At 37.8% G+C, this 26,750-nt stretch overlaps 1 protein-coding gene across 7 annotated transcripts in view; it reads right to left on the bottom strand.

The window, feature by feature from the left end:
- Window positions 1–26,750, bottom strand: part of ST6GAL2 (ST6 beta-galactoside alpha-2,6-sialyltransferase 2) — a 136,686-nt gene that overhangs the window by 49,470 nt on the left and 60,466 nt on the right. For 6 of the 7 annotated variants that reach the window (XM_079110381.1, XM_079110377.1, XM_079110376.1 and 3 more), the window contains one exon: window positions 6,441–10,833. In XM_079110381.1, the coding sequence (XP_078966507.1) occupies window positions 10,562–10,833 (272 nt within the window). In that variant the 3' untranslated portion in view covers window positions 6,441–10,561. Of the gene's footprint in view, window positions 1–6,440; window positions 10,834–26,750 lie in introns of those variants that run through there. The other variant, XM_079110380.1, reaches the window with a different exon arrangement.

Below are 26,750 nucleotides of genomic sequence, written 5' to 3'. Positions count from 1 at the left end.
GAGTATCACTGTGTCAAACAGTTGATGGTAAATAATTGCTACCGATTGTTTTCAACAAACACCCTGAGTATCTTTATACTGTTGGCCTACAGTAAGTGAGTCCGATAAAATAGCTCCAATAACAGAATAGAATCTTCTAGAAAGCTGTAGAGTGACAGTTCTCCAGGGATTTCAGGAGGCGTCAGAGCTGTTCTGAGCCCTCCAGTGCCTTTCCTCTGGTTTTCATGGCTCTCCTAATGGGGAGCTTCTGACGTGTGAGAGTCTCATGGAGTTGGAGAGAAAGGCATGAGAATAGGTCAAGTTACAATGGAACAGAACATCCAATTTTCATGAAGAATTATTATTTTTTTCAAATTGGATTGTTTAAAGCCCTTAGTTCATTGTCCAAGAGTCTGAAATTTTTAGTTTTGGAAATACTTGTTGGCATTTTTTCCTGCTTGGATGGGGGTGTGGGTTTTAGAAGGCCTTATTCTGCCATACCAGAAGTGCTTCTGTAGCCCATAATTGAAACACAGGTCTGGGGAAAAAAAATGGGACTAACCTCACACTAGATTAGAACTATTGTTTTCCATCAACCCCAAGATTCATTTTCTACTCCCTCACATGTTAACATCTCTGAAACTGAAATGCATCTGACAGTCACTCTTTTCTAGTCAGCAAGTCCTGGAGAATTTTTATGACCTACTTGTGGACATTAGAAATGTAGAATGGTTTCGTAGCTTGGAAGAAAATCCTGGAGACGATAGTAAGCACTCTTCATAAGGGGTGTATTGCCATTGTTTTCTGATGGTGCGGAAGACAATTTGGGGTGGAAAATCACAGAAGTTAATGACTCGTTCTAAGAGCAATTCAGAAGAGAAAGAATATGAATATGAACGTTTTGAGAATAATCTAAATGATGAGTTTCACCTATAATGTGCCTTTCTCTAAATCCCAGGGAGATATGTAATGAAAAGTCTGTCTAACCAAGTCTGCTAAATCAAGGTAAGCATATCTACCTCATTAAACACTTATCATGTCTTTGTGATGATATTCCCCAGTTCTTCCTCCTGGCTTTTTTTTATTTTGAGATACAGTATTTTATCATGGCATACAATTACCCTTCTCTGCAAAAGAACTCATTTCTCCAACTATAGCTTAGCACCCATTGATCAACCTTTCCCCATCTCTCTCTCTGCTACTCTCCCCAGCTTCTGGCAATCACCATATTACTCAATTTTGATGAAATTAACTGTTTTAGATTCTACATGAATGAGATCATGTGGCATTTGTCTTTCTGTGCCTGACTTATTTCACTTAACATGAAGTCCTCTAGTTCCAGCCAAGTTGTTGCAAATGATAGGATTTTGCCCTTTGTATGGCTGCATAGTTTTCTATTGTGCCTATGTACCACCATTTTTATGTATTAATTTTTTGTTAGGTATTTAGGTTGTTTCCATTTTCTGGCTATTTTGAATAGTGCTGCAATAAACACATGAGTGCAGGAATTCAAACATACTGGTTTGAATTCCTTTGGAGATATAATCAAGTAATGGAGTTGCTGGATCATGTATATGGTAGGCCTATGTTTAATTCTTTGAGAAACCTCCAGAACTGTTTTCTGTAATGACTGTATTAATTTGTATTACTGTCAATAGTGTGTAAGGTGTCCCTCCCCCGACATCCTTACCAGCACTAGTTGTCTTTGTCCTTTTGATAATGCAATTCTTACTGGAGTTAGGTTACATCTCATTGTGATTTTTATTTGCATTTCTCTGATAGTTAGTGATGGCAAACATTTTTTTCATATACATTTTTGTCCATTTGCCCATCTTCTTTTGAGAAATGTCTTTTTTTTTTTTTTTTTTTTTTTTTTTTTTTTTTTTTTTTTAGGTATATAGCCCATTTTAAAAGTTGGATTATTTATTTTGGCATTGAATTGTTTGGATGACATATATTCTGAACATTTAACCCTTTACAGATGCATAATTTGCAAACATTTTCTCCCACACCATAGGTTGTTCCTCACTCGATTGCTTCTTTGCTGTGCAGAAGATTTTTAGTTTGATGTAACCCTATCTGTGTGCTTTCATTTCCTGTGATTTAGGGATCTTTTCCAAAAAAAACCATTGCAATCATTCCAATGTCCTGAAGCATTTCCCCTGTTTTCTTCTAGTAGTTTCATAGTTTCAGGTCTTACATTTAAGTTTTAAATCTATTTTCATAAATAACGAGAGTCAGGGGTCCAGTTTCATTCTTCCGCATATGAATATCCAATGTTCCCATCACCATTTACTTAAGAGCCCGTCCTTTCCCCCTTGCGTGTTCTCAGCACCTCTACGAAGACCACATGGCTGTAGATACATGGGGCTAACTTCTAGTTTCTCTGTTGTGCCCCACTGGAAGGATTTAATTTTAAATCTTCTAGTAAGCATGTTAAAACATGCAAAAGGAAAGGTTCAAATTTAACAATATTTTTTATCTAAACAAATGTATGTAAAATATCAGTTTGAAATGTAATGAATGCAACAAAACTACTGAGATAGTTTACATTCACCTTTCCAAAGTTCCCAAATCCAGGGTGTCTTTCACTCTTCACACCTCAATTCAGGGATAGGCATATTTCAACTGTTCAATATCCACAAGTGGCTCAAACCTACTGTGCGGGACTGTGCACACCCAGAGGTAAGACTCATGTTATTGTTTAACCACTGCACTTTTCCTTGTGGTGGGATGTAAAAGAGCAGTGCTCTTATACTTAATGATATCTTGGATGGGATGGAATGAGGTGAACGTGCTTATTTATTTATTTATTTATTTGTTCATTTATTTCAATGTTGGGGATCAAACCCAGGGTCTTGAAAATGCTAGGTAAGCAATCTCCCACTGAAGTACATCCCCCGTCCTGATTTTTTTAAGGTTCTCTCTTGATATTTTTAATTGACACATAACAGTTGTATGTTTTTATGGATCAGAGTAGATAATTCAATACATGCATATAGTGTAGAATGTTCAAAATGAAACTGAGCACTCGGGACATCTCTCTCTCTCTCTCTCTCTCTCTCTCTCTCCCCCTTAGCATGCCTGACTCCATGTTTAACTTTCCCAGGCCCTTGTTTTTTTTTCTCTGGGCAGTTCACCCCTCTGGTCTGTTCATTGTGTAATATGTCAAGAACTGCACATAAGTAAATGGATCATCAGGAGGAATAGGGTGAGGAAATAATGATCTTTGACAAAAATAATCACCATTTTTCTTGAGATTTGCTGAGCAGAAACACATCTTGTGATTGTTATATTCCTCACACAGAATTTGACTGCTTGTGCAATGTTGCTGGAGGAGTTTGTGAATCACTATGGCCCTTGGCTCTTCACCTGCTGGATCACAGTATTGGCTGCCAAAGTCTCTGGATATTTTCCTGTAAGTTTTCCAGGGCCTTTCCAAGAAGGTTTTGCAGATGGGAATAAAATCAATTTCTCTCTCATCAACCTCTAATCTCTTCCCATCAGCAGTGTTTTAAAACAACCAAAGGGCATGTTGCTGTCAACCTCTTTTTTCCCTCCACTCTTGTGAGGCTAGGAAAGTCAGCAGTGACAGAAGAACATGTAGTATTCCCCAAAAGCATTGATTTTTCCCGTACCTTGAATTTTTTGGTCACTTTCTCATCTGGTCCCTCTTTCTTCGTGTTAAGTGCTGCTTGCATCCCCAGCATGATACAGTTTAGTGAGGACCGTGCCTGGGAATGGAGCCCATGCGATACCGACCCTCAGGGGACAGTCAGAGTGGCTGGCTTCTTCCAACAGGATAAAAAATGTACTTGACTGGCACATGTAGGGCTAGATACATGTCAGTGCTCTGGGGCTTCGAGTACTGGAAAAGGCTTTGGAAAAGTCTGCTGTGTGTTCAACAAACTTCAAAGCATAATTTCTCATAATCATCAAAACACAGTTATGTGTGTCTTAATGACGGGGATGTGGACTGAGGGAGGCATTGTTGGATGATTTCTTCTTTGTGTGATCAGAGTACACTTGAGCAAACCTAGACGGCACAGCCTGCTGCACACCTAGTTAGACAGTTCCCACGGAGCAGTCGCGACTTGATAATTATCCTCTAAAATCTAGGTGCTTGGAGTTTGATGGGGTGTGGGATTTTTGAGTATTAGGGCAGAAGCTCAGGGAAGGGCTGCTTTAAAAGACTAACACCATGGCTCTGAACATGGGTTTGGAAGTCAGACAAGGACTGCAAGTCAGACTCTGTCACCTCCTGGCTGTGTGATGGCAGGCCAATGACTTAACCTCTCTGACCCCAACTTTCTGGGAGCTAATAGAATGCCTACCTTCTAGAGTGATTTTATGAGAAGCCCATGCACAGCATCTGCCGTGGGCTAGTCCACAGAGTTCTCCACAGACTGGATTCATGACAGGGGTCAACAAACATTTTGTGTGAAGGGTCAGCTAATCAATATTTTAGGCGTGGCGGATGACACAATCTCAGTCCTGACTGTTCGACTCTGCCTTTGCGGCACAGAAGCAGTCTTAGCACTGGAGGTGAATGAGCGCGGCTGTGTTCTAATAAAACTTTAGTTACAAAGGTAGTCCCTGGGCCTGGGTGTGCCAATTCCTGCTCTAAGCAGAGGGAAGACGAGGGAGCCCTCCTCCCTCCCCCATCACATCCTGTGCACCTGGATTGACCCGACACTTCACTGTGGTGATTAGGCTGGATAAACTGGGTGTGCCTTTAATCGCTGGAGTAGTTTTGTTTCTGAATTAATGATTTTAATATGCAGATGATATCAGACACCCTTGGCATTTATTTTCATTGCCTCTGACTTTGGACTTCCTTTCCCTGCCCAGTCCTTCCCCCCACCTCCTTCTTTCCCCAGTTGCAGATGCATTGAGTCCACCTAACCTCCCCCACCCTAGCTTAGCTCACAACACACTGCAGGGTGCGGTTTCCCCTTGGGATTGGGGGTAAAGGGGAGCTGCTGCTGACTGCTATTGCCCAGCATCGAGAGAATGCAATCTCTGGAAGAGATCCAAATTCAAAATTTGAAATATGCCAGTGGTGGAAGGTGGATCACCTTGGCACAGAGTTAAAATACTGTGAGTTGAGACATTGTCTGAGTCAGGCCATCTCTGCTTCCTCCTTTACTGCCCTGAGCACAACCTGTCTAAGGGTTTCTTTTTCTTTCCCCTTAATCCCCCAGCATTCAGCCTTCAGATCTCCAGGGACAGTCTCTGGTGTGCGCCCTTGGTGTGCCCAGGTCTTGCTCATCCAGCTGCCCTCTGAGCAGAGGGCAGCATCCTTTGAGTCTTCCCAGTATAGGTCTTCCCAGCCCTACGTCATCTTGTAGGGGGAGAAAAATAACCATAATAGAGCGAAGGTGGCTGGAGTCCTCTCGGATTCTGCACAACTGTCCTCGATGAGAGATGTCTCTTGAATTCCCCAGCTGCTCATATCTGTCCCCCCACCAAAAACCCTGAAGCCTTCCCAGATGAGGATTCCTCTACCTTCTAACTGGAAAAGTACGAATGACTGAGGCTGTCCTTTCAGAAGTCCAATTAACCGATTTTCTCTCTCTGCGGCAAGTATGAAAACACCCAGGCTAATTTGACATATTGGTGGGTTGGAGGTGGTTCAATTGTTTTTAATCTTTTCTCTAATAACTTGCTGATGTTTTCTTCAACATAAAGCCCTGACATGCTGCAGAAGGGCAAGACATTGCCCTACCGTCTAGCCTGGTTTCTGCCAGGCTCTGCTGGTATTTACAGTTTGAAGGCACGTGCTGCTACTTCTTTTGCCACCCAGTCTTCTAATGAGATTTCAGCTTTGGGCCACTTTTCTTTTTCCCCTAGGAATGTTTCATTATTTTGCCACATAGTCCCCATTCGTATGTATAACTTCTACAAATAAAAACAGAGGAACTTCTAGACAAATGAAAGTGTGCTTTATTTACAAGAAAAAGTCTGTACACTGTGTATACATAAAAAATATACAAAACCAAAATAGAAAATATCAAAGTGTTAAAATGTGTACAAACACTTTTTTAAAATGCAACTCCTGGAAAACCTCAGGCCTTAATTAGTTTGAAGAGTACACATTTCGTTTTTAAAAATCATCATACAAAAAAATTCCCAAAGCTGTTAAAAAAGTTCACTGGTTTCCACTGGAAGGATTTCATAAGCATTTTATCTAGAGCAAAACGGGATGTGTGTTATAAATGTTAGAATTTAACACTACCAATGCATTTTATTTGTTTGAAAGCTAGCTGTAGACTATTTTCCATGGAACCAATAAATGTTTCTTCCCCTAATCTTGTAAAAGCCATGAGCTATTATAGGTAAACTCTTCAAAGTTCAGAATTAAATCAGGCTTGTGACTAGAATGCTGTATTAAGGTAGTGGTTCTACCGTCATTATGACTTTAAAAGATTTTTGTTATTCTTTTCATGTCAAATTGTGCAGAATGTGAGTGGGCATGCCTGGGTGGGTGGGTAGGGGACACTTTTTTTTTTTTTTTAACAGAAGGACATATAACATTTGCTTCCTTCTTTTTAAAAAATGGTGTTTTCATAATTAAAATGAGATTTATTGTAAAGATTTCAGCATAAAGATTAATGAAAAAGACTATAAAACCAACAATGTGTGTAGATATGTATATATACAATTATATAACTATATCTACATTCACACTTTTATACTAAGATAAGAACTATACCAATGTCTTTAATTCTTGAAATTTCATTAGCCTAAACTTGTGGAGAATATGTCAGATTATTTTTTTTCTCACTTAAAAGCCTTCATTCACTGATAAAACAAGAATCAGAACTTCCATGTTATGTCAAAGAAAAACCTTTCATTTACCAAGTGCTTAAATAATGCCCGACAGAAACATGCAGAATAATTTCACAATGGAAATATCCAGAGTATAAAAAACAAGTTTAAACTCAGGCACATTTTAACGAAGTGAATAATTTCTTAAATGGAGCTGCCTTAATTGGGTATGTAACCACAGGGTTAGAGACCTAAAATCATCAGAAAGTCAGAAATCCAAAGAGAAAACATGATGGAACACATTCTGAGACTAGTGTCCTCCATACTCAATCATGCATCTGTCAGTAACTCCCCCAGTCCCACTCCACACCCTGTCTCTGTCTTTCCCATAGCCAAGCAGACATGAGATGAAGTAACCTTGACCATATGCACTGGGTGTTGATTTATAAGAAAACCTGGAGAACTTTGCTCATGTCATTGGTGCACATGAAATGCTTCCTTCACATTATTACTCATCTAAGACTGATCCCACCTAATGCACCCAAACAGCACCTAATTAATTCAGTAGACACAGGATCTGCCAACAACGTAAGGTATAACCTGTTCCGGCAGCATGAACTAGCTCATAAACTCATCTTAAAGCTATCCAGTTCCTTGGATTTCCCAGTTTTGAAAACATTAAGGATTACCTTAGTGTGGCTTTTGCCTACATGTTATGGCTATAATGACAGAAGACTACTGGAGAGTCCAGGATTGATAAAGCGTCTGGCTGAGGTACCAAGCAGATGAGTGATATTTTTTGAGCTCTGTGTCTAGGAAGACCAGGAAAGACACAGTGGTTCAAAGACATGTCAAAGACATGTCTGATGTGTCCAGGAAAGCACAGTCCTGAAGGTTACATGTGACTTTTAATTGATCATCTCTCAGTCCTGAGCACAAAGTTCTCCATAGAAGCAGCCCTGTCAGAATGTAGAGGGGAAGTCAGGGACAAGGACCAGCATTGGCATTCCACAGGAACAATCCAGGATCGAGTGACACACCTGTTACACACTATCCTCCTGCCTCACGTGATCAACTGGAGAAAAACATTATGCGGACACCTAGATGTGTCTGAACTGTCATTCTTGGTCAACATTTATTTCTTTACAATAGTGACAACAAGAGATAGAGTGGAACTATCTCGAAATGCAAAGGAATGTGACATCTTAGTCCTGAGGGCGGATAAAGAAAGCTCTGACGACTTCAACTTGTAGCATGAAGATTTAATCAGCTTTCCTTCCTAAAAGAGGGCAGATTTCTGGAAGGGACAGTGACAGGGGTGGGGTGCCATTTACTGTTAACTACTCCACAGAAAGGCCATGACTCTGTTTATGGGAGTTCATAAATGTGGTATGTAACTTTAATAAATATCTGGCAAAATACTGCCACTTAGGACCCATTTGGCTAATACTAAAAGCAGCCTTCACTAATTATCACTGTGTAACATTTTTGAGAATTTAAACAATATGAACTTTTAAATCGAGGAGTGCCCAGCCAACACTATATTAATACGTGTATCACATTTTCTGAATGTTTAACAGACTCTGATCCCGAGAGTCTTTAGGGACATAATAAATTCAAAAATTTTAATTAAGTTTCCTTTATACTCTCCAGTCTTTCTTGTAACCTTCATGAAAGTACCCTTTTAAAAGTATATATGCTATAACAATGCTATTTAAAAATATTTGAAGTGTTTTCTGGAGTTTTTGAACTCGAATATTTATGTTGACCCCAATACATTATTCTCTAGCTATAATCTCATGTCACCCAAGATGGGGTGTCCTGGATAACATGGATGCCCATAAGTGGAGCTCTATAGAAGGATCTTTAATAGTTGAGGGCATTTAAAATGGAAAAACCTGGAAGACTTAGAAAATCCAAGGATTCCAGGAGGAAATACTTGCCCCACATCAGAACTTCCTCATTGCATTCCAGAGTTACAGAAACTGTTACACATGTACACGTGGACAAGACTGAGATCTTCTGGGAAATTAGAAACACGGCTGGACCATATCTACTGAGACATAAGTTAACATAGAAGAAAACCATCTATCCCTTCTCATAGACTTAGTAACAGGGCTCTCAAAATGGACTTTTATTAGATATTGTCACGACTCAAAGTTTTCAATTACTCCCACTTTGATACTGTAATAAGCCACAGGGGATGTCTGTTATTCAACTTGCTTTCTGCTGAGTAGAATAACCAAATAGAAGCTGTCAGAGTGTGTAAACTGCTCTCGCTCAAGAAAGCAGTCCTGAGAGCATTCTGGAACAAAACAATCCTGAAACAAAAAAAAAAACCCTTTCCACTAAACTCTCCTGACATTCATGAACTTGCAAGGGAAATAGTATTTAATTAAGCTGCCATCATTGCCAAGAAGTTTTAACTGTGCCACTGAGATATGTTTTGGTTCAATATTGAAATAATAGCATGTGTAATTAAGGTATTCCAATATGCTTCTATTGTACTATCTTCATACCAAAATAATCATAATCATAATCATGTATCAGTGGCAGAAGTTGAGATTTAAAAACTTGAATATAGTTACTACATTGGGGTGAAAATTTCCCCTAATTGCATTTTCATCTGAACATAGATGCATTTTCCTTACTGTTAAAAAGCAATGCTTTCACACAATTTTATTTAATAATATGGCTTTGTCATGCTGTTGACATCAAACATAATGGTGAAAACAAGGATCAGGTTTTTAAATGTATGTCAGTACAAAGAATTAGTGAAAATCTAGAGTACATTACTGTCAAGTTTCCAATAGCTCATATAAACCTGCCAGAAATCGGTATAAAAGATATAGGCGTGCATCCCACAGCTAGGGGTGGTGGCTCCAAAGTCCTATCTAGTTTGGAAGGAACAAACCTGTCCCCTGGCTTCTCCTGCCAGGTTGTACCAATTGTCACTTGTGTCACCTGCTATCCAAGAGCTGTGGGGTGGAACTGCAGACCTGGAGGCACAAGGCGGAAAAGCCGAAGCTGAGGAATGTCCTGCTCCGGGCCCCTGCAGCCTTGCGATTCTGTGTGGACTTGCCAGTGATGCTGCGTGAAACCCAGCACTGCAAGGGAACAAAAGGCCCTGTCTGTGGGGCTCTCAGGGGTTGGGCCTTTTTGTGGACTGCTCAGGATGGATGATTTGTGGGTTTAGAAATTGTCCTGACACACAGAGTGCAGAGCATTCAGTGGACAATGCAAAGAGGAGATGGGGGACACAAAGGTGGAAAACTTGTGCACCTGATGAAACATACAGGGGATTTTTGCTGTCAAGATAAAACATCTGAGTGACCACTCAGGCATTCAACAGAAAATCTAGGATACTTAAGGATGAATACATGTATAAATGATCCACTAGATACCAGACCTCAATTTGGATGTTTCTAGATAGAAACCATTTCATTAATTATCAGAAGTATCACCGAAACCTAGACTTGAAACCAACCCTGATAAAGGGTGTAACCGGCATAAGGAAAGGCTAGCATGTTTGGAGGTATCATACCCATGGTTATACAGGTGTTGTCTTTCTCTATGTTATTATTATTATTATTTTTTTGCATCTTTCTTGAGTATTTTTTAAAATTCCATTTCTATATTCAAAGTAATAAATACTCAATGGCTTTAGAAAGAGAAGAATTCTCATGGTCACCACTAAATTACAGTTTAAAGACTCAAGACTACATTGTCTAAAATCTAGTTTCAAGTATTCTTTTGTGACTTCAAGGACAACAGTAGTACCTTATTGCACATTAATTTCCAAGAGTCACTTTTAAGCCTGGGCATCGATGGGGCCTGGTGCAGGGCAGGGCAGGGCCTGGAAGCCTGGCAGGACCACCTTGCCCTTGCGATGCAGGTCTGCCTGGGTGCCTGTGTTCAGGCGCTGCACCAGGAGCTTCTCGTACAGCAGCGGGTGGTAGGCTCCCAGGGTGCAGGCCGCGTCGTAGTACAGCTCGTGGTAGTGGCAAAGCTCGGTCTGCCGGACGGATGGGATATATTCGTACACATGTACTTCTCGGCACATGGACATCATGATGAGAATTCCTGATGTGGAAAGAAAATTAGAACTCAGTGGAAAGCTAAGGAAAAGGGATCTTTTGGGGGAGCAATGATGACTGATGGGGCTGACATCTGCTCTGCACTTGCTCTCTTTACACCTGCAAAGCCACAACTTCCATTACATGGAGTACACACAGCCCATGGTGTGTGTGCTGGGGCAGATGAAGACGGGACATTGAAGTTGGGCCTGGTGGTGCCCACCTGTAATCCCAGCTACTCAGGAAGCTGAGGCAGGAAGATTGCAAGTTTGGGGTCAACCTGGATACTTAGTGTGAACCTGTATCAAAATTAAAAAAATTTAAAAAAAGGGCTGGGGATGTAGCTCGGGGGGAAAGTACTTGTGTACCACGCATGGGACCCTGAGTTCCACAAAACAAACAAAAATTTTAAAAACCTTCCAAGTTACTGATCATTTCTTCTTAGTTTTCTCCCAGGACTACTCGTTTCCTTTCTTCATTCACAAAAGACCTACTGTCCACCTGCAAACTTTCTATTGAGCCAGCCCCAAACTACTGAGATTCAAGTAGGGTCAATTGAGAGCAAGGAATTAGTGCCTGCTGGATGCTCGATGTCTGGGCACCAACACAGGGTGTACAGAACTCTCCCTCCTTCTGCTTGGCAGTGATTAATCTATGAACATTTTTTTCTCCCTTGAATGAAATCATCTATGAGGAATTGACAAGGAGATAAAGGAGGAAGCCATCTTCCCAGGGACATTGAAATTCTCCTTGTATTCCTAGTTAAACAAGACATGGTCTGATGTACATGTTCTCTGGCGGTGAAGTTTTCCCAGGTACCTGTTGACGGAGCTGGATAGCTTTGGTACTTTCTGATTGGGACTACATTTTGCCATAGGACTGGTTGCTCTCTTTCACCTGGGCATGCATATGCTATGCTGGTTGCATTCAAGGAACCACATCTAAGGGAGTGCTCTTCACATCACAGGCACCATTGATTGACACACACACAGCCCTTCAGTGTTTCAGTGTTTCAGTTCTACATTGGTAGACTAAACCAAAAATATTCTAGAAAAAATGCATCTGTACTGAACATGAACAGGCCTTTTATCTTACCATTATTCCCTAAACAATACAGTATAACAACTACTTATAAGGCATTTACATTGCATTAGGTATCTTAAAATAAACTAGAGATAACTAAAAGCATACAGGAACATGAGCCTAGGTCATATGCAAATTCTATGCCATAGTATGTAGGGATCTGAGCGCCATCAATTGTGGTGTCTAAGGGAGATCCTGGAACCAATTCCCCACAGAGACTTAGGGATGATTGTATTTATTAAAGTTTTCCTGGACAGTGTCATGAGGCAGCCTCAAGTACATATTTTGCACAAAGGCATCTTATAAACTAGGAGTAGAACCATACCCAGAAACCAGAAGTATCTGTTACCTGGACGTTTCTATGATCCACTGACGTAACTGCATCTATGGGGACTAGAGTTAATTTAATCTCAGTTGTGACTTTTGCATCTCTAGTTCTTAAACTGGATGGCTCCCAAAGACAATGTCATCCTTAGAAAAATGCATTAATCATGCAGTTGGCCCTCCTCCTAAAGTAGTAGGACTCAAATTTGAGAAAATGAAAAATAATGACTTGGGCTGTTTATTAAAATGCAGTTGCTCAAAAAATTGACAAAAAGAAGAGCTGGTTCTTTGAAAAAGTAAACAAAATTGATAAACTCCTAGCCACACTAATGAAGAGAAGGAGAGAGAAAACTCAAATTACTAGAATCTGTGATGAAAAAGCAAAGATCACGACAGACACGAAATACATAACATAATTAGAAGCTACTCTAAAAATCTATACTCCAACAAAATAGAAAATATCAAAGACATTGATAAATTTTTAGAAGCATATGATCCTCCCAAACTGAATCAGGAAGACATACAATTTAAACAGATTAACTTCAAGCACTGAAATAGAAGAAGTCCTCAAAAGAAAAGCCCAAGACCAGATGATTCTCAGGTGAATTCTACAAGACCTTTAAAGAAGAACTGATACCAATACTCCTCAGAGTATTCCAGGAAATAGAAAAAGAGGGAACCCTTCTAAATTCATTCTATCATTCTTATACCAAAACCAGACAAAGACTCATCAAGGAAATAAAACTTTAGACCAATATCCCTGATGAACATATATGCAAAAATCCTTAACAAAATTCTGGCACATTGCATACAAAAACATTTAAAAAATAGTGCACCAGGTTCAAGTAGGGTTTATCCTGGGATGCAAGGTTGGTTCAACATCTGGAAATCAATAAACATAATTCATCACATCAATAGACTTAAAATTAAGAATCGTGATTATTTCGATAGATGCTGAGAAAACATTTGATAAAATACAGCACCCCTTTATGCTCAAAACACCAGAAAAAAAAGGGATAGTAGAAACATACTTCAACATTGTAAAGGCTATCTATGCTAAGCCCACGGCCAACATCATTCTACATGGAGAAAAACTGAAAGAATTCCCTCTAAAAACTGGAACAAGACAGGGGTACCCTCTTTCACCACTTCTGTTCAACAATGTCCTTGAAATACTAGCCAGAGCAATTAGACAGACCAAGAAATTAAAGGGATACAAATAGGAAAAGAAGAATTAAAGCTATCATTATTTGCTGATGACATGATTCTTTATCTAGGCGATCCAAAGAGCTCCACCAGTAAACTTCTAGAATTAATAAATGAATTCATCAAAATAGCAGGATATAAAATCAATATGCATAAATCTAATGAGTTTCTATTCATAAGTGATGAATCTTCTGAAAGAGAAATTAGGAAACCACTTCACAATAACATAAAAAAAATACTTGGGAATCAATCTAACAAAAGAGATGAAAGATCTCTACAGTGAAAACTACAGAACACTGAAGAAATAAATTAAAGAAGACCTTAGAAGATGGAAAGATGTCCCATGCTCTTGAATAGGCAGAATTAATATTGGCAAAATGGTCATATTACCAAAAGTGTTATACAGATTCAATGCAATTCCAATTAAAATCCCAATGTCTTTCCTCATGGTAACAGAGACAGCAATTATGAAATTCATTTGGAAAAATAAGACACTCAAAATAGTCAAAGCAATCCTTAGCAAGAAGAGTGAAGCAAGAGGCATAACAATATCAAACCTTAAACTATACTACAAAGCTAGAGTAGCAAAGACAGCATGGTATTGGCACCAAAATAAACAGGAAGATCAGTGGTACAGAATAGAAGTCACAGAGACAAACTCACATAAATACGGTTACCTCATACCAGACAAAGAAGCCAAAAACATACAATGGAGAAAAGATAGCCTCTTCAACAAGTGTTGCTGGGAAAACTGGAAATCCATATGTAGTAAAATGAAATTAAGCCTCTATTTCTCACCCTGCACAAAACTCAACTCAAAATGGATAAAGGACCTAGGAATTAGACCAGAGATCCTGCAACAAATAGAAGAAAAAGTAGGCTTGAATCTTCATCATGCTGACATAAGACCAGAGTTTCTTTCTTTCTTTTTTTAAAATTTTTATTTTTATAGACTGCATTTTGATTCATTGTACCCAAATGGGGTACAACTTTTCATTTCTATGGTTGTATACAATGCAGATTCACACCATTCATGTAATCAAATGTATACATAGAGTAATACTGTCTTAGTCTACTATCTTTCCTTCCCCCACCCCTCCCACCCCGTTTCCTCTACACCACCCAGAGTTCCTCCATTTTTTCTTGCTGCAGCCCCCCTACCCCATTATGAATCATCATGCGCTTATTAGGGAAAACATTTGGCCTTTGGTTTTGGGGGCTTGGCTTATTTTACTTAGCATGATATTCTCCATCTCCATCCATTTACCAGCAAATGCCATGATTTTATTCTTCTTTATGGCTGAGTAATATTCCAATGAGTATATATACCACAGTTTCTTTATCCATTCATCTGTTGAAGGGCATCTAAGTTGGTTCCATATTCTAGCCATTGTGAATTGAGCAGCTATGTACATTGATGTGGTTACTTGACTGTAGTAAGCTGATTTTAAGTCCTTTGGGTATAAAATGAGGAGTGGGATAGCTGGGTCAAATGGTGGGTCCATTCCAAGATTTCTGAGGAATCTCCATGCTGCTTTCCAGATTCCCACAAGAAATCAAAGACTCAATAAATGGGATGGATTCAAACTAAAAAGCTCTTTCAGCAAAAAAAAAAAAAAAAAAAAAAAAAAAAAAAAAAAAAAAAAAATCAATAACATGAAAAGAGAGCCTACAGAGTGGGAGAAAATCTTTTCCACACACACTTCAGATGGAGCACTAATCTCCAAAATGTATAAAGAACTTAAAATACTTTACATCAAAAATACAAAGAGCCCAATCAATAAATGGGATAAGGAACTGGGCAAACACTTCATAGGAGAAGATATATAGGTGATCAACAAATGTATGAAAAAGTGCTCATCATCTCTAGCAATTAGAGAAATGCAAATTAAAACCACCCTTAGATTCCATCTTACTCCAATGAGAATGATTATCAAGAACATAAGCAATAATAAGTGTGGGCGTGGACATGGGGAAAAAGGCACATTCATACATTGCTGGTGGGGTTGCAGATGGGTGCAGCCACTCTGGAAAGCAGTATGGCGATTCCTCAGAAAGCTTGGAATGGAGCCATCATTTGACCCAGCTATCCCACTCCTTGGCCTATACCCAAAGGACTTAAAATCAGCATACTATAATAATGCAGCCATATCAATATTTATAGCAACTCAATTCACAATAGCTAGATTGTGGAATCAGTCTAGATACCCTTCAACAGATGAATGGATAAAGAAACTGTGTTATATATACACAATGGAATATTATTCAGCCATAAAAAGAATAATATTATGGCATTTGCAGATAAATGGATGGAACTGGAGAATATCATGCTAAGAGAAATAGGCGAAAACTAAAATATCAAAGGCTAAATGTTTTCCCTGATAAGTGCATGCTGATACATAATGGGGGTGGGGGGTTGGGGTGAGAGAAGAATGGAGGAACTTTAGATTACATAGAGGGAAATGGAGGGATGGGGGGATGAAAGATGGTGGAATAAGGCAGACATCATTACCCTGTGTACATGTATGATTGCACTAATGGTGTGAATCTACATCGTGCACAACCATCGAAATGAAAAGTTGTATCCCATTTGTGTACAATGAATCAAAATGCAATCTGTAAAAATGAAAAAATAAATAAATAATAGAAAATAATAAAATGCAGTTGCTGGGATTCATCCTTATCCCCCAAAAGATGGGTTCCATTGCTTGTACTGGGATATAGGAATCTGAATTTTAAACATTCCTAAATTATCTGTAGTGAGGGACCATTCAGAAAAAAATTTTAATGCATCACAGACAAATATTTTTATAAATTACAATAAAGATGAATTTCTAGAAAAAAATGATCACCTATTTGGATGCCATGGCTATGTTGAGATGCTATTACATTTCTAAAGACTTTCAATTTCTACATTAATGTAGTTGTAGTCCAATAACACACCTTCCTGGGCCAAAGCTGGTCTTCCAACCAGGCTTTGAGGAACATGCTGGACCAACAAATATGATCTTTGAAAAATGGTATCTCTGAGCTGTCATAGGTAGCCAGACATCCTGCACATTGACAGATAATTTAGAAGTGAACCGCTACCAAAATCTAAGTAAGAAGAACCTTTGGCAGTTTCCCTCGATGCCCTTGCTCTTGTGTTGGTCTCAAAGAGTTACTGGATACTTGAATTTTATTCTGAAAAGTTTTCTAGAGAAAATTATTATTTGTGTTGCTATCTAATTGCTACATTTCAAATCACATATTTGCTAAGACTGGGATAAAAATTATGCTTTCAATATAATAGGGACACAGAGGATTTTCTTATATAAATACTCTACACCTTAAAACAACTTCAAGAGTTTCAGAAATGGAGAAACTTTTCAGTTTTTTCACAACCGGTCCAAACTGAAAGTCAGCAGAGGTTAAGAAAGTACATAATTCCTCCTGATTTTTGCCTATCTGAGGGTGATTTTGCAACAATGCTTTCCCATTTCATTTTGAATTTCCATATGAACTTGTGGCTTTCTGTCACTCTGAACCTCAGCTGAGAGCATCTTAAAATGTCATTAGTAGTAGAATCTTCCCAAAGCCCATAGTAGTATGGATACTGGAATTGGTATGAAGGCACCTTCAAGGGGAAGTTTAAAAACTAGTTTACATCTCACTGGATACAGGTGAAAGGCAGACAAGGAGAATTATGGTACCAGAATGGAAGAGTACTCTTTAACATTTTAAAGTTTTCCACCATCATGGTTAATTCATTTGGCATATGCATACTTGGCTTTTTATTTTTCTTAAAGATGTTATTGATACATAAATTTGTATTTAGACTCAGACTCTGTCATTTAATAAATACTGAAAACAATTATTAGATGTAGTTAAATCTATATACCAGTTTTCCTAAGAGCTGTTAATCATATAGAGCAATACATAAAAACCTGAAGAATAAATTTCTTGGTACTTCACAGCAGGAACATACTAGATGTCAATGTCTGGAGGAAAGTAATATTGCTCCCGTGGTTCAGAGGATGTGTGCTGAGGGACGGGGGTCGGGGGAGGGGATGCTGCGGGCAGGCAGGACTGGGTAGGGGAAGAACGGAACCGTCATGGGCTGGTGGAGTCTTCTTCAACTAGCTTCAGCATTTATCAAGGTAGGCCCAGTCCAAATCACTGGGAATTTAGAGAAACTTTCCTTAAAAATATTAAACTGAAGAACTCATTTTTTAAATTAGAGACAGGGGCAAGCCATAACCAGTCTTAGGATGCTCTGGAGAAAGTATTCTATGTGTCATGCTGAGGAAAACGTCTGATTACTACCATCAGCATCTCTTGGGAATTGCTGTGATGCTGAGCCTCAACATCCACAAATGACATAAATATCAATAGCACATGGCTCCCGAATGGTCTTTAAATTACCACTGAGAAGGTACCGTGTGGGGAGTCCTAGGTTTGATGGTCTGTCGGGAAGACCCACAGCATTAGCACACAGCTATCTTGTGACTACGTTTTATCAGGACAAAGAATACCACACAAAGTCAGCAAAGGACACAGCAGGAAGCCAAGGGGAAACAAGGTGCAAGGTTCCAGAGCTCTCTTCCCAGGGAAGTCACAGGGGATGGCCTCACTTCTTCCAACAGTGAGCTGTGACATCTACTTGTCTCCCTTGAATTCATCGGTCCAAATCCTAATCCTCTGTGTGAATTAGGAGGTGGGGCCTCTGGGGGTGACTAGGTCATGAAGGTGGGGCCCTTTTGAATGGAATTATAAGAAGAGACGTCAGAGAGGATCTCTTCCTACCATGCCACGGGAGGACCTAGCAAGAAGGCAGCCCAGTCTACCAAGCAAGAAGAGAGCCCACACCGGCAACCAGACTGGCAGGTACCTTGATTGTGGACTTGCTGGTCTCCAGAACCGTGAGAGAGAAATTTCTATTGTTTGTGTCTCACAGTCTATTTTATTTCTATTATAGCACTCCCAAAGGACTCAAAAAACAACCCATGAAATATAGTCAACTAGGGAAGCTTGTCAGAGATTTGGTATACAGAGATTTTATTGGGAGCTTGTCATGCAAGCAATCTGGCATATAACAAAATTTCAGTCTCTTAGAAGGAAAGCAAGTATCCAGCATAACCCATTTTGCCTGCATAAACAGTATAGGTATGGACAACTACTCCTATCAGGGGTGGGAACCTTTCCAATAGTTCCTAGATGCCAACCAAGGGCTAACCTTATAAGCAGGCCTTCCTAAGGATAAGCAGCTAAGTCTGCCAGGTTAAATTTTTTTCTACATTGATATCATATATGACTAAATTCAAAATATCACATTACTCCATAATCATTTCCCCATGCCAGACTGACATGGGGAATTCACATCTGGTTATGCTAAAAATGTTATTGACTTCTTTTTTTCATTTCCTCTTTAATATCTGCTCAGGATTACCTAAAATGCAAGAAGAATACAAATCACCACATACCATGCAATTCAGTAAAAAGTAACTTTAAAAAGTCACTTAAGAAATTTTATGTTAAATAAGTTTGTTTACTGAGTACCAAAAATTGACTGCTTTTATCACTAACGAAAGTTTTACTGCTTTCAACATGGAATTGGACTTTTTGAAAGGCAAATGAATAAACACTTTTTAATGTAGTTTTTTAAAGCCAGTTAAATGGGAATGCAGTCATCTATTTAAGATCTTTAAACAGAATTAAACTAATATTAAGTTTTTATGTGGCTGATTTTTACAGATGAGTCCATATGATGGATTCATTTGAAGAAAAAAAAAATTAGTATTTTCCAGGCAATCATGACTCAAGAGGCATTTATTTGCCAAAATGTATGTTTTTAACTATTGTATCATACAACATAATTATCAAACCAATTAAAATGCATTTAAACTGTTCTTAATAAAATGTCATATTATATGATTCAGCACAATAAGCAGATGGTCATTCATTTATTTGCTCTAAAACTTGGGTTAAAAAGCACTCTTGACTCCATGTTCAGATTATCACAAATTCTGAATGAATGAGGTCCTCTACAAATCCCTATTTGCAAATAGAGACATATTTCATGTTATCAGAATCTAGCATGATCATTCAATATTGAGCTTAATTGTAATTACAGAAAAACTATGTTGCTTTTTACTTGGCTGCATTTTTAAAATAACATCCCAAATTATTAAGAATAATGGAATTCTTCTCCTTGATTAAAATATTCTTTCATCAAATGGCAAAATGAGCTATGTATATAAAATAGAACCTATTTCAAGTAACAGGAGATAATATCATCTTGTATCAATTCTAATGAACAATTGCACAAACTTCATGTGTGAGGTAACTGGGCATGTTTGAGAAAGACTGGTAGGACACTGCAAAACAGATTTCTGAGTGAGTGGTAAAGGTGAGAGGCCAAGAATATTAAACGTGCCAGGTGGCTGGAAATCTAGCTGCTGTTTTGTGATTTCTCCACAGATTTGACCATAAATGAGAAACTATGAGAGCCACACTTAATAGTCCTACAAGAAAATAAGTGACTTTTTAAGTGATGTTTCTAGAAAATACCTATAATCAAAAGACAGTTTGGAAATTGGAACTTGATGCAGTAAAATAAGAATTTAAGAAGCATCTAGCGTATTAAAGAAAATAAAAATGCAAGAATAATACTTGAAGGCCAGTGTTTAGCTCATTTATATTGTATTATTTTATTCATTATTTACAGGAAAATGCATTCTTATTCCTAATCAAACAAGTTTGTGGCACATTTTACACGATCACACACAGAAAAAGGATGTTAAGTGTCTTATTATTTTGTGTGAATGCTCTGAGTTTGGATGATATATTGGAAAATTAGATCCCAAAATGCAATATAAAATGAAAAAGAAAGGAAGTTATGACCTGTTGTTAAGCATATTATTCTTGTGTATATATTAAACAGTCTGAAATTATAGTGTTTGCTTCTGTGAATTTCGGAAATATGACTTACAATATAATCAGTAGAGGCTGCCTTTGAAAAAGAGAGTGAGGGTGTTCATGTTTTCTATAATAAAAAATTGGCAACTGTACATTCTAAACAAGCTCCCTGTCATGTGTTTGTTGGATGAGAGGCCTGGCTACCAGGCCTGTCTGCCTCATGGTGCTCAGGCTGTGAGCCACAAGTGGGAAGGCTGGTCCCTCCTGGTTTGCCTGTATACCTTCTGCATGTAGGTGGCAAATGTTAACCAGGTTTTTTTACCCCAAAGTGAGCTCACTCACCATCTAAATTCAAAATATCACATTACTTCTTTTTTCTGCCATGAGATTCCAGGTAAGTCATTCCTTACTCAGTCAGGCTGAAGCAGAATCAAAATGACTTCACTGCACCAAACATGGTAAAAATCTCCAGTATGCAACTAGGGATGAAATAGAGAAATGGTCCTCATATGTGAACAACTAGCTGCTAACCAGCTGAGGATAAGGAACTTATCAAATCGAAAAGTTTGCTATTGCTTCAAAGAAACCAGTCCTCACGGATCAACATTTGATTCTTCTTTTTTTATATATAGTAAAAAAATCCTGGCAAAAGTAATTTTAAAGGTATATTGAAAGTAATATATCAAAATATTATTTCAATATTTAATCAAAATAAAATTACTAATGAGACATTTTCCATTATTTTAGTAGAAAGTATTTAAATTCCAATTTATATTTTACATTTACAATACACATCAATTTGGACACTGGGTTTTCTTTCTTTCTTCCTTTTATTTACTTATTTATTTTTGGTACAAGAGATTGAATCCAGAGATATCGTCTCCCCAGGACCCTTTTTTATATTTTATTTATTTATTTTTTTTTGCAGTGCTGGGGGTTGAACCCAGGGCCTTGTGCATGCAAGGCAAGCACTCCACCAACTGCACTATATCCCCAGCCCTATATTTTATTTTTATTTTGAGACAGGGACTCACTAAATTGCTTAGGGCCTTGATAAATCGCTGAGGCTGGCTTTGAATTTACAATTCTCCTGCCTCAGCCTCCTGAACCTCTGGGATTACATGTGTGTGCTACTTTCATGGTTGTACACTAGGTTTTCATTGCAGATATTTATCTGTATGTAAGTTTCATAAAATTTATTGTAAAAAATGTAATTTCACTTACCAAAACATTTGATTCTTTGGAGTTCACAGTTTTAACCACAGGGCACATATCAAGTGATAGACTGAGGAGGGGGCCATCCTATACACGGGACCAGTCACATGGAAGGTAAGAATTCAAGAGAAAGATCTCCACCTCTCACTCCTGCCTCACTCATTTGCTCAGCAAACATTTACTGTGTGCTTGTTCTGTGGTGCCGCTTGCTGAGACAGGGTGAGGTCATCACACCAATGTCAACACCTCAACGTGGCCAAGACTTGGAAGAGTGTATGATAAAAGAAAACCAAAGTGGCAGTGCCAGGAAGTGCGTATGGGTTACTTAAAAAATGTGTAAACATGTAGCTAACAAACTTATTTCTTGCTTTTTATGAAGATTACAAAGTCCTAGGAGATTTCCTCATAAAAGTTGCAAAAAAGAGCTATTGAAGCAAGACAGTCATTCTCTTGCCTAAGGTTTGGTAAGGCCTTGGACCCACATCTTGGTGTGGATTAAAAAAAATATGTAGACCTCCCTAAACTTACATGTTAATATAATGGGATTTCATATTTCACTCACCTTATTACTGAAGGTCAAAATGTATTTGCAAAGTTATTTAAAAGTGTCTTGAAAAATAATGATCAGCGATTAATGTGCAGCATTTTGAGTTAGGTTTCTATGTTTAAGTTCAATGAATATTCCTTTCTTTAACAGTAACTTTTCAAATATTTTGTAGATTTGCTTAGCAATAGGGTCCCGATGTTTAAGAGTAGAAAACATTATTCTAAAATATTCTTTTAGAAATTTGAGAGGACTAACTTAAATGTTAATTATAGATATTAAAACTTTAATAAGCATCTTATTAATATTAAAGTGAATGTATGAAAGGAGAATTCATTTAAAATAAATATGGATTTGTATTATGCCAATGCTTAATGGTTCATACACATTCTCTAATTCAGTTATTATTTTTAAAGTATACTAAATTATAAGCTTTGATAAATTCCCTATGTATGTGAATTACAAACTTCTGAAATGAGATGTTTTCCCAACAATAAATTTTGATGAAAAGGTATTTAGCATTTTCTTCCTTCACACGAGTAATATGTTCTTCAAATCCTTCAACTTTTATTGTTTCTCTTGAAGCAGAAAAGGAAGCAAATAATAATTTGCAGATAACATAAGAATTTATTTAGTTGCAAACTAAGTATTTCTGTTCAAATTTGATTTCACTAGGAAATATGACTTTATTTCTCATTGGAAATGATAATTTACATGTTCTGCCCCAGAGAGGAAAAGACTTAATCCTGTCCTGGGGTACTGAGATTGATTCTGATGCCAAAACATCCCGGGTCCCACTAATGAACAAACACTCAGGCCAGCCCCACAAGGAGGAGAGGAGAGCCCCTCCCCCTGGCTGCCTGCCTGCCCCACGAGGAGGAGGGGAGGCTCCCCATGCTGTGGTCCCCATGGCTTCCCAGGCAGGGTTCCATCTTGGGACATTACAGCCAATGCCATGGCTCCCACCCTAGGACACAGACAGGTTGTTGAGGCAACAACCCATTGCAGCAAAGTACACCACAGTGTTGCATATCTGAACAGGCTCGTCCAGCCTGCTCTTGCAGCCCCATCTCTGAAAGTGGTCAGCTCCACCCTAGGTCACTTCTGTGTCCATCCTGGATTACCTCTGCCTCTGCCACCACCATCTTTAGTTGGGGCAGCTTCCATCGTAGGACACCGGCTGGGGACTAGAAGCCCAATATCAAGGTACCTACAGGTTAGCTGCCACTGCCGCCATCAGTTAGGGACCTGGCCACTTCCATCTAATGACAATAGCCAGGACCTGGAAGACCACTTCTAAGATCCCTACAAACTTGGTTCCTTTCTCTCTTCTCTCCTGCTAACAGTCAGCTTCTACTGATTCCTCGTTCACTCTTCCTATGATCTAATACTTCCTATGATCTAATATTCTCAACTCCTACCCCATAAACATCACACCCTACACCTCTGTTCTCTTTATGTCCACCATTAGAAACTAGAAACTTTTGCAAACCTACTGTTTATATTGCAGAGAATAATTGAACACACTGGTTCTGTTTATTGCAACAAAATGGTAAACATCTTAATAGGGGCTGATTTAAAGCTGCATATTGTTTGCATTGGGTGCTGTTGATATTTATCTCCCCCTTAAAGGAGAGGTATTGGAAACCTGCAGGGACATTATAAATCTATAGGTTAGAAATCTTAATACCTCAGATCCGCACTGCTAGAGGGGAAGAAACATGAACTACATGAGAAAACAGGGAAGAAAGCTCACCAAACAAACCCAGATGCCGTAATAAAAGAATTCATTGACAGCACAGTAGAAGAAATGTCAGAGAGAATTCAGAATGTACATAATTAAAATGATCTGTGAAGTGATATAAGATAGTGAATTCAAGCAGCAAAAGATCACTTCAATAAAGAGATAGAGATAAAAAAAACCAGAAATCCTTGAAATGAAGAAAACAATCAAGAAATTTAAAAACAATAGAAAGCATCACCAACAGACTTGAATACTTAAAAGACAGAACCTCAGACAATAAAGACAAAATATATAATCTAGAAAATAAAATTGACTGGGAATTCAAATCATATCTCAATAATAACCCTGGATGTTAATGGCCTAAATTCATTAATTAAAAGACATAGACTGGAAGATTGGATTAAAAACAAAGACCCAACAATATGATGCCTTCAAGAAACTCATCTCATTGGAAAAGACATCCACAGACAGAAAGTGAAAGGATGGGAAAAAACCATCACTCACATGAACTGCATAAAAAAAGCAGGAGTTTCCATCCTCATATCAGATAAAGTGGACTTCAAACCAAAGATAGTCAGAAGGAATAAAGAAGGACATTTCATACTGCTTAAGGGAATCATATATCAAAAAGACATGACAATCATAAATATTTATGCCCCAAACGTTGGTATCCCTGTACATCAAACAAACCCTTCTTGATTTCAGGAATCAAATAGACCACAACACAATAACACTGGGTGAGTTTAACACACCTGCCTCACCATTGGATAGATCTTCCAAACAAAAACTGAACAAAGAAACTACATAACTCAATAATATAATCAATAACTTATACTTAATAGACATATATAGAATATTCTATCGATGAGTGAATACACTTTTTTCTCAGCAGCATATGGATCCTTCTCTGAAAAATACCACGTTATGCTATAAAGCAACTCTTAGGAAATACAAAAAAATAGAAATACTACTCTGAATTCTATCAGCTCATAATTGAATGAAAATAGAAATCAATGATAAAATAAAAAATAGAAGTTACATCAACACCTGGAGACTAAATAATATGCTAATGAATGACAGATAACAGAGGACATCAGGGAGGAGATTAAAAAATTCTTAGAGTTAAAGGAGAATACTGATATAACATATCATAATCTCTGGGACATTATGATGGTAGTACTAAGAAGAAAGTTCATTACATTGGGCTCATTCATTAAAAGAATGAAAAGTCAACAAATATATGACCTAAACATTACATCTCCAAGCCCGAGAAAAAGAAGAACAAATCAACACCAGTAGTAGTAGAAGATAGCAAATAATTAAAATCAGAGCTGAAATTAATGAAACTGAAGCAAAAGAAACAAGTGAAAAAATTGACAAAACAAAAGCAGGTTCTTTAAAAAGACAAATAAAATTGATAAATCCCTAGCCACACTAATGAAGAAAAGGAGAGAGAAAACTCAAATTACTAAAATTTGTGATGAAAAAGGAAATATCACGATGGACACTATAGAAATACAGAAGATAATTAGAAACTATTTTGAAAATTTGTACTCCAACAAAATAGAAAATCTCAAAGACATGGACAAATTTCTAAAGACTTATAAACTACCAAAATTGAATCAGGAGGACATACACAACTTAAACAGATCAATTTCAAGCAATGAAATAGAAGAAGCCATCAAAAGCTTATCAATCAAGAAAAACCAGGACCAGATGAACTCTTAGCTGAGTTCTACAGGACCTTCAAAGAAGAACTAATACCAATACTCCTCAAAGTATTCCATGAAATAGAAAAGGAAGGAACCCTCCCAAACTCATTCTACAAAGCTAGTATCACTCTGATACCAAAATCAAGCAAAATCATGGAGAGAAAACTTCGCATCAATATCCCTGATGAACATAGATGCAAAAATTCTTAATAAAATTCTGGCAAACCACATACAAAAACTTATTAAAAATATTGCACCATTATCAATTGGGGTTTATCCCAGGAATGCAAGGATGGTTCAACATACAGGAATCAATAAACATAATACATCACACCAGTAGACTTAAAGATAAGAATTATATGATTATCTCAATAGTTGCAGAAAAGGCATTCAACAAAATACAGCATCCCTTCCTGTTCAAAATATAAGAAAAAAAGGGGATAGTAGGAACATACCTCAACACTGTAAAGGCTATCTATGTTAAGCCCATGACCAACATCATTCTACATGGAGAAAAACTGAAAGAATTCCCTCTAAAAACTGGAACAAGACAGGGGTGTCCTCTTTCATGATTTCTACTCAACATAGTTCTTGAAACATTAGCCAGAGCAATTAGAGAGACCAAAGAAATAAAGGGATACAAATAGGAAAAGAAGAACTAAAATGATCACTATTTGTTGATGACATAATTCTATATTTAGAGGATCGAAAAAAATTCCACAAGAAAACTTCTAGAACTAATAAATGAATTCATCAAGTAGCAGGATATAAAATCAATATACATAAATCTAATCAGTTTCTATACACCAGTGATGAATCCTCTGAAAGAGAAATTAGGAAAACTACCCTATTCACAGTAGTCTCAAAAAAAACAAAAAAACAAAAAAACAAAAAAACAACTTGGGAATCAATCTAACAAAAGAGATGAAAGACCTCTACAATGAAAATTACAGAACACTAAAGAAAGAAATTAAAGAAGACCTTAGAAGATGGAAAGATGTCCCATGCTTTTGAATAGGCAGAATTAATATTGGCAAAATGGTCATATTACCAAAAGTGTTATACAGATTCAATGCAATTCCAATTAAAATCCCAATGTCTTTCCTCATGGTAATAAAGAAAGCAATTATGAAATTCATTTGGAAAAATAAGACACTCAAAATAGTCAAAGCAATCCTTAGCAAGAAGAGTGAAGCAGG

This window comes from Sciurus vulgaris (genome assembly GCF_902686455.1).
Source record: "Sciurus vulgaris genome assembly, chromosome: 14".
Lineage (NCBI taxonomy): Eukaryota > Metazoa > Chordata > Mammalia > Rodentia > Sciuridae > Sciurus > Sciurus vulgaris.
This window is presented reverse-complemented; position numbering and strand designations above follow the sequence as displayed.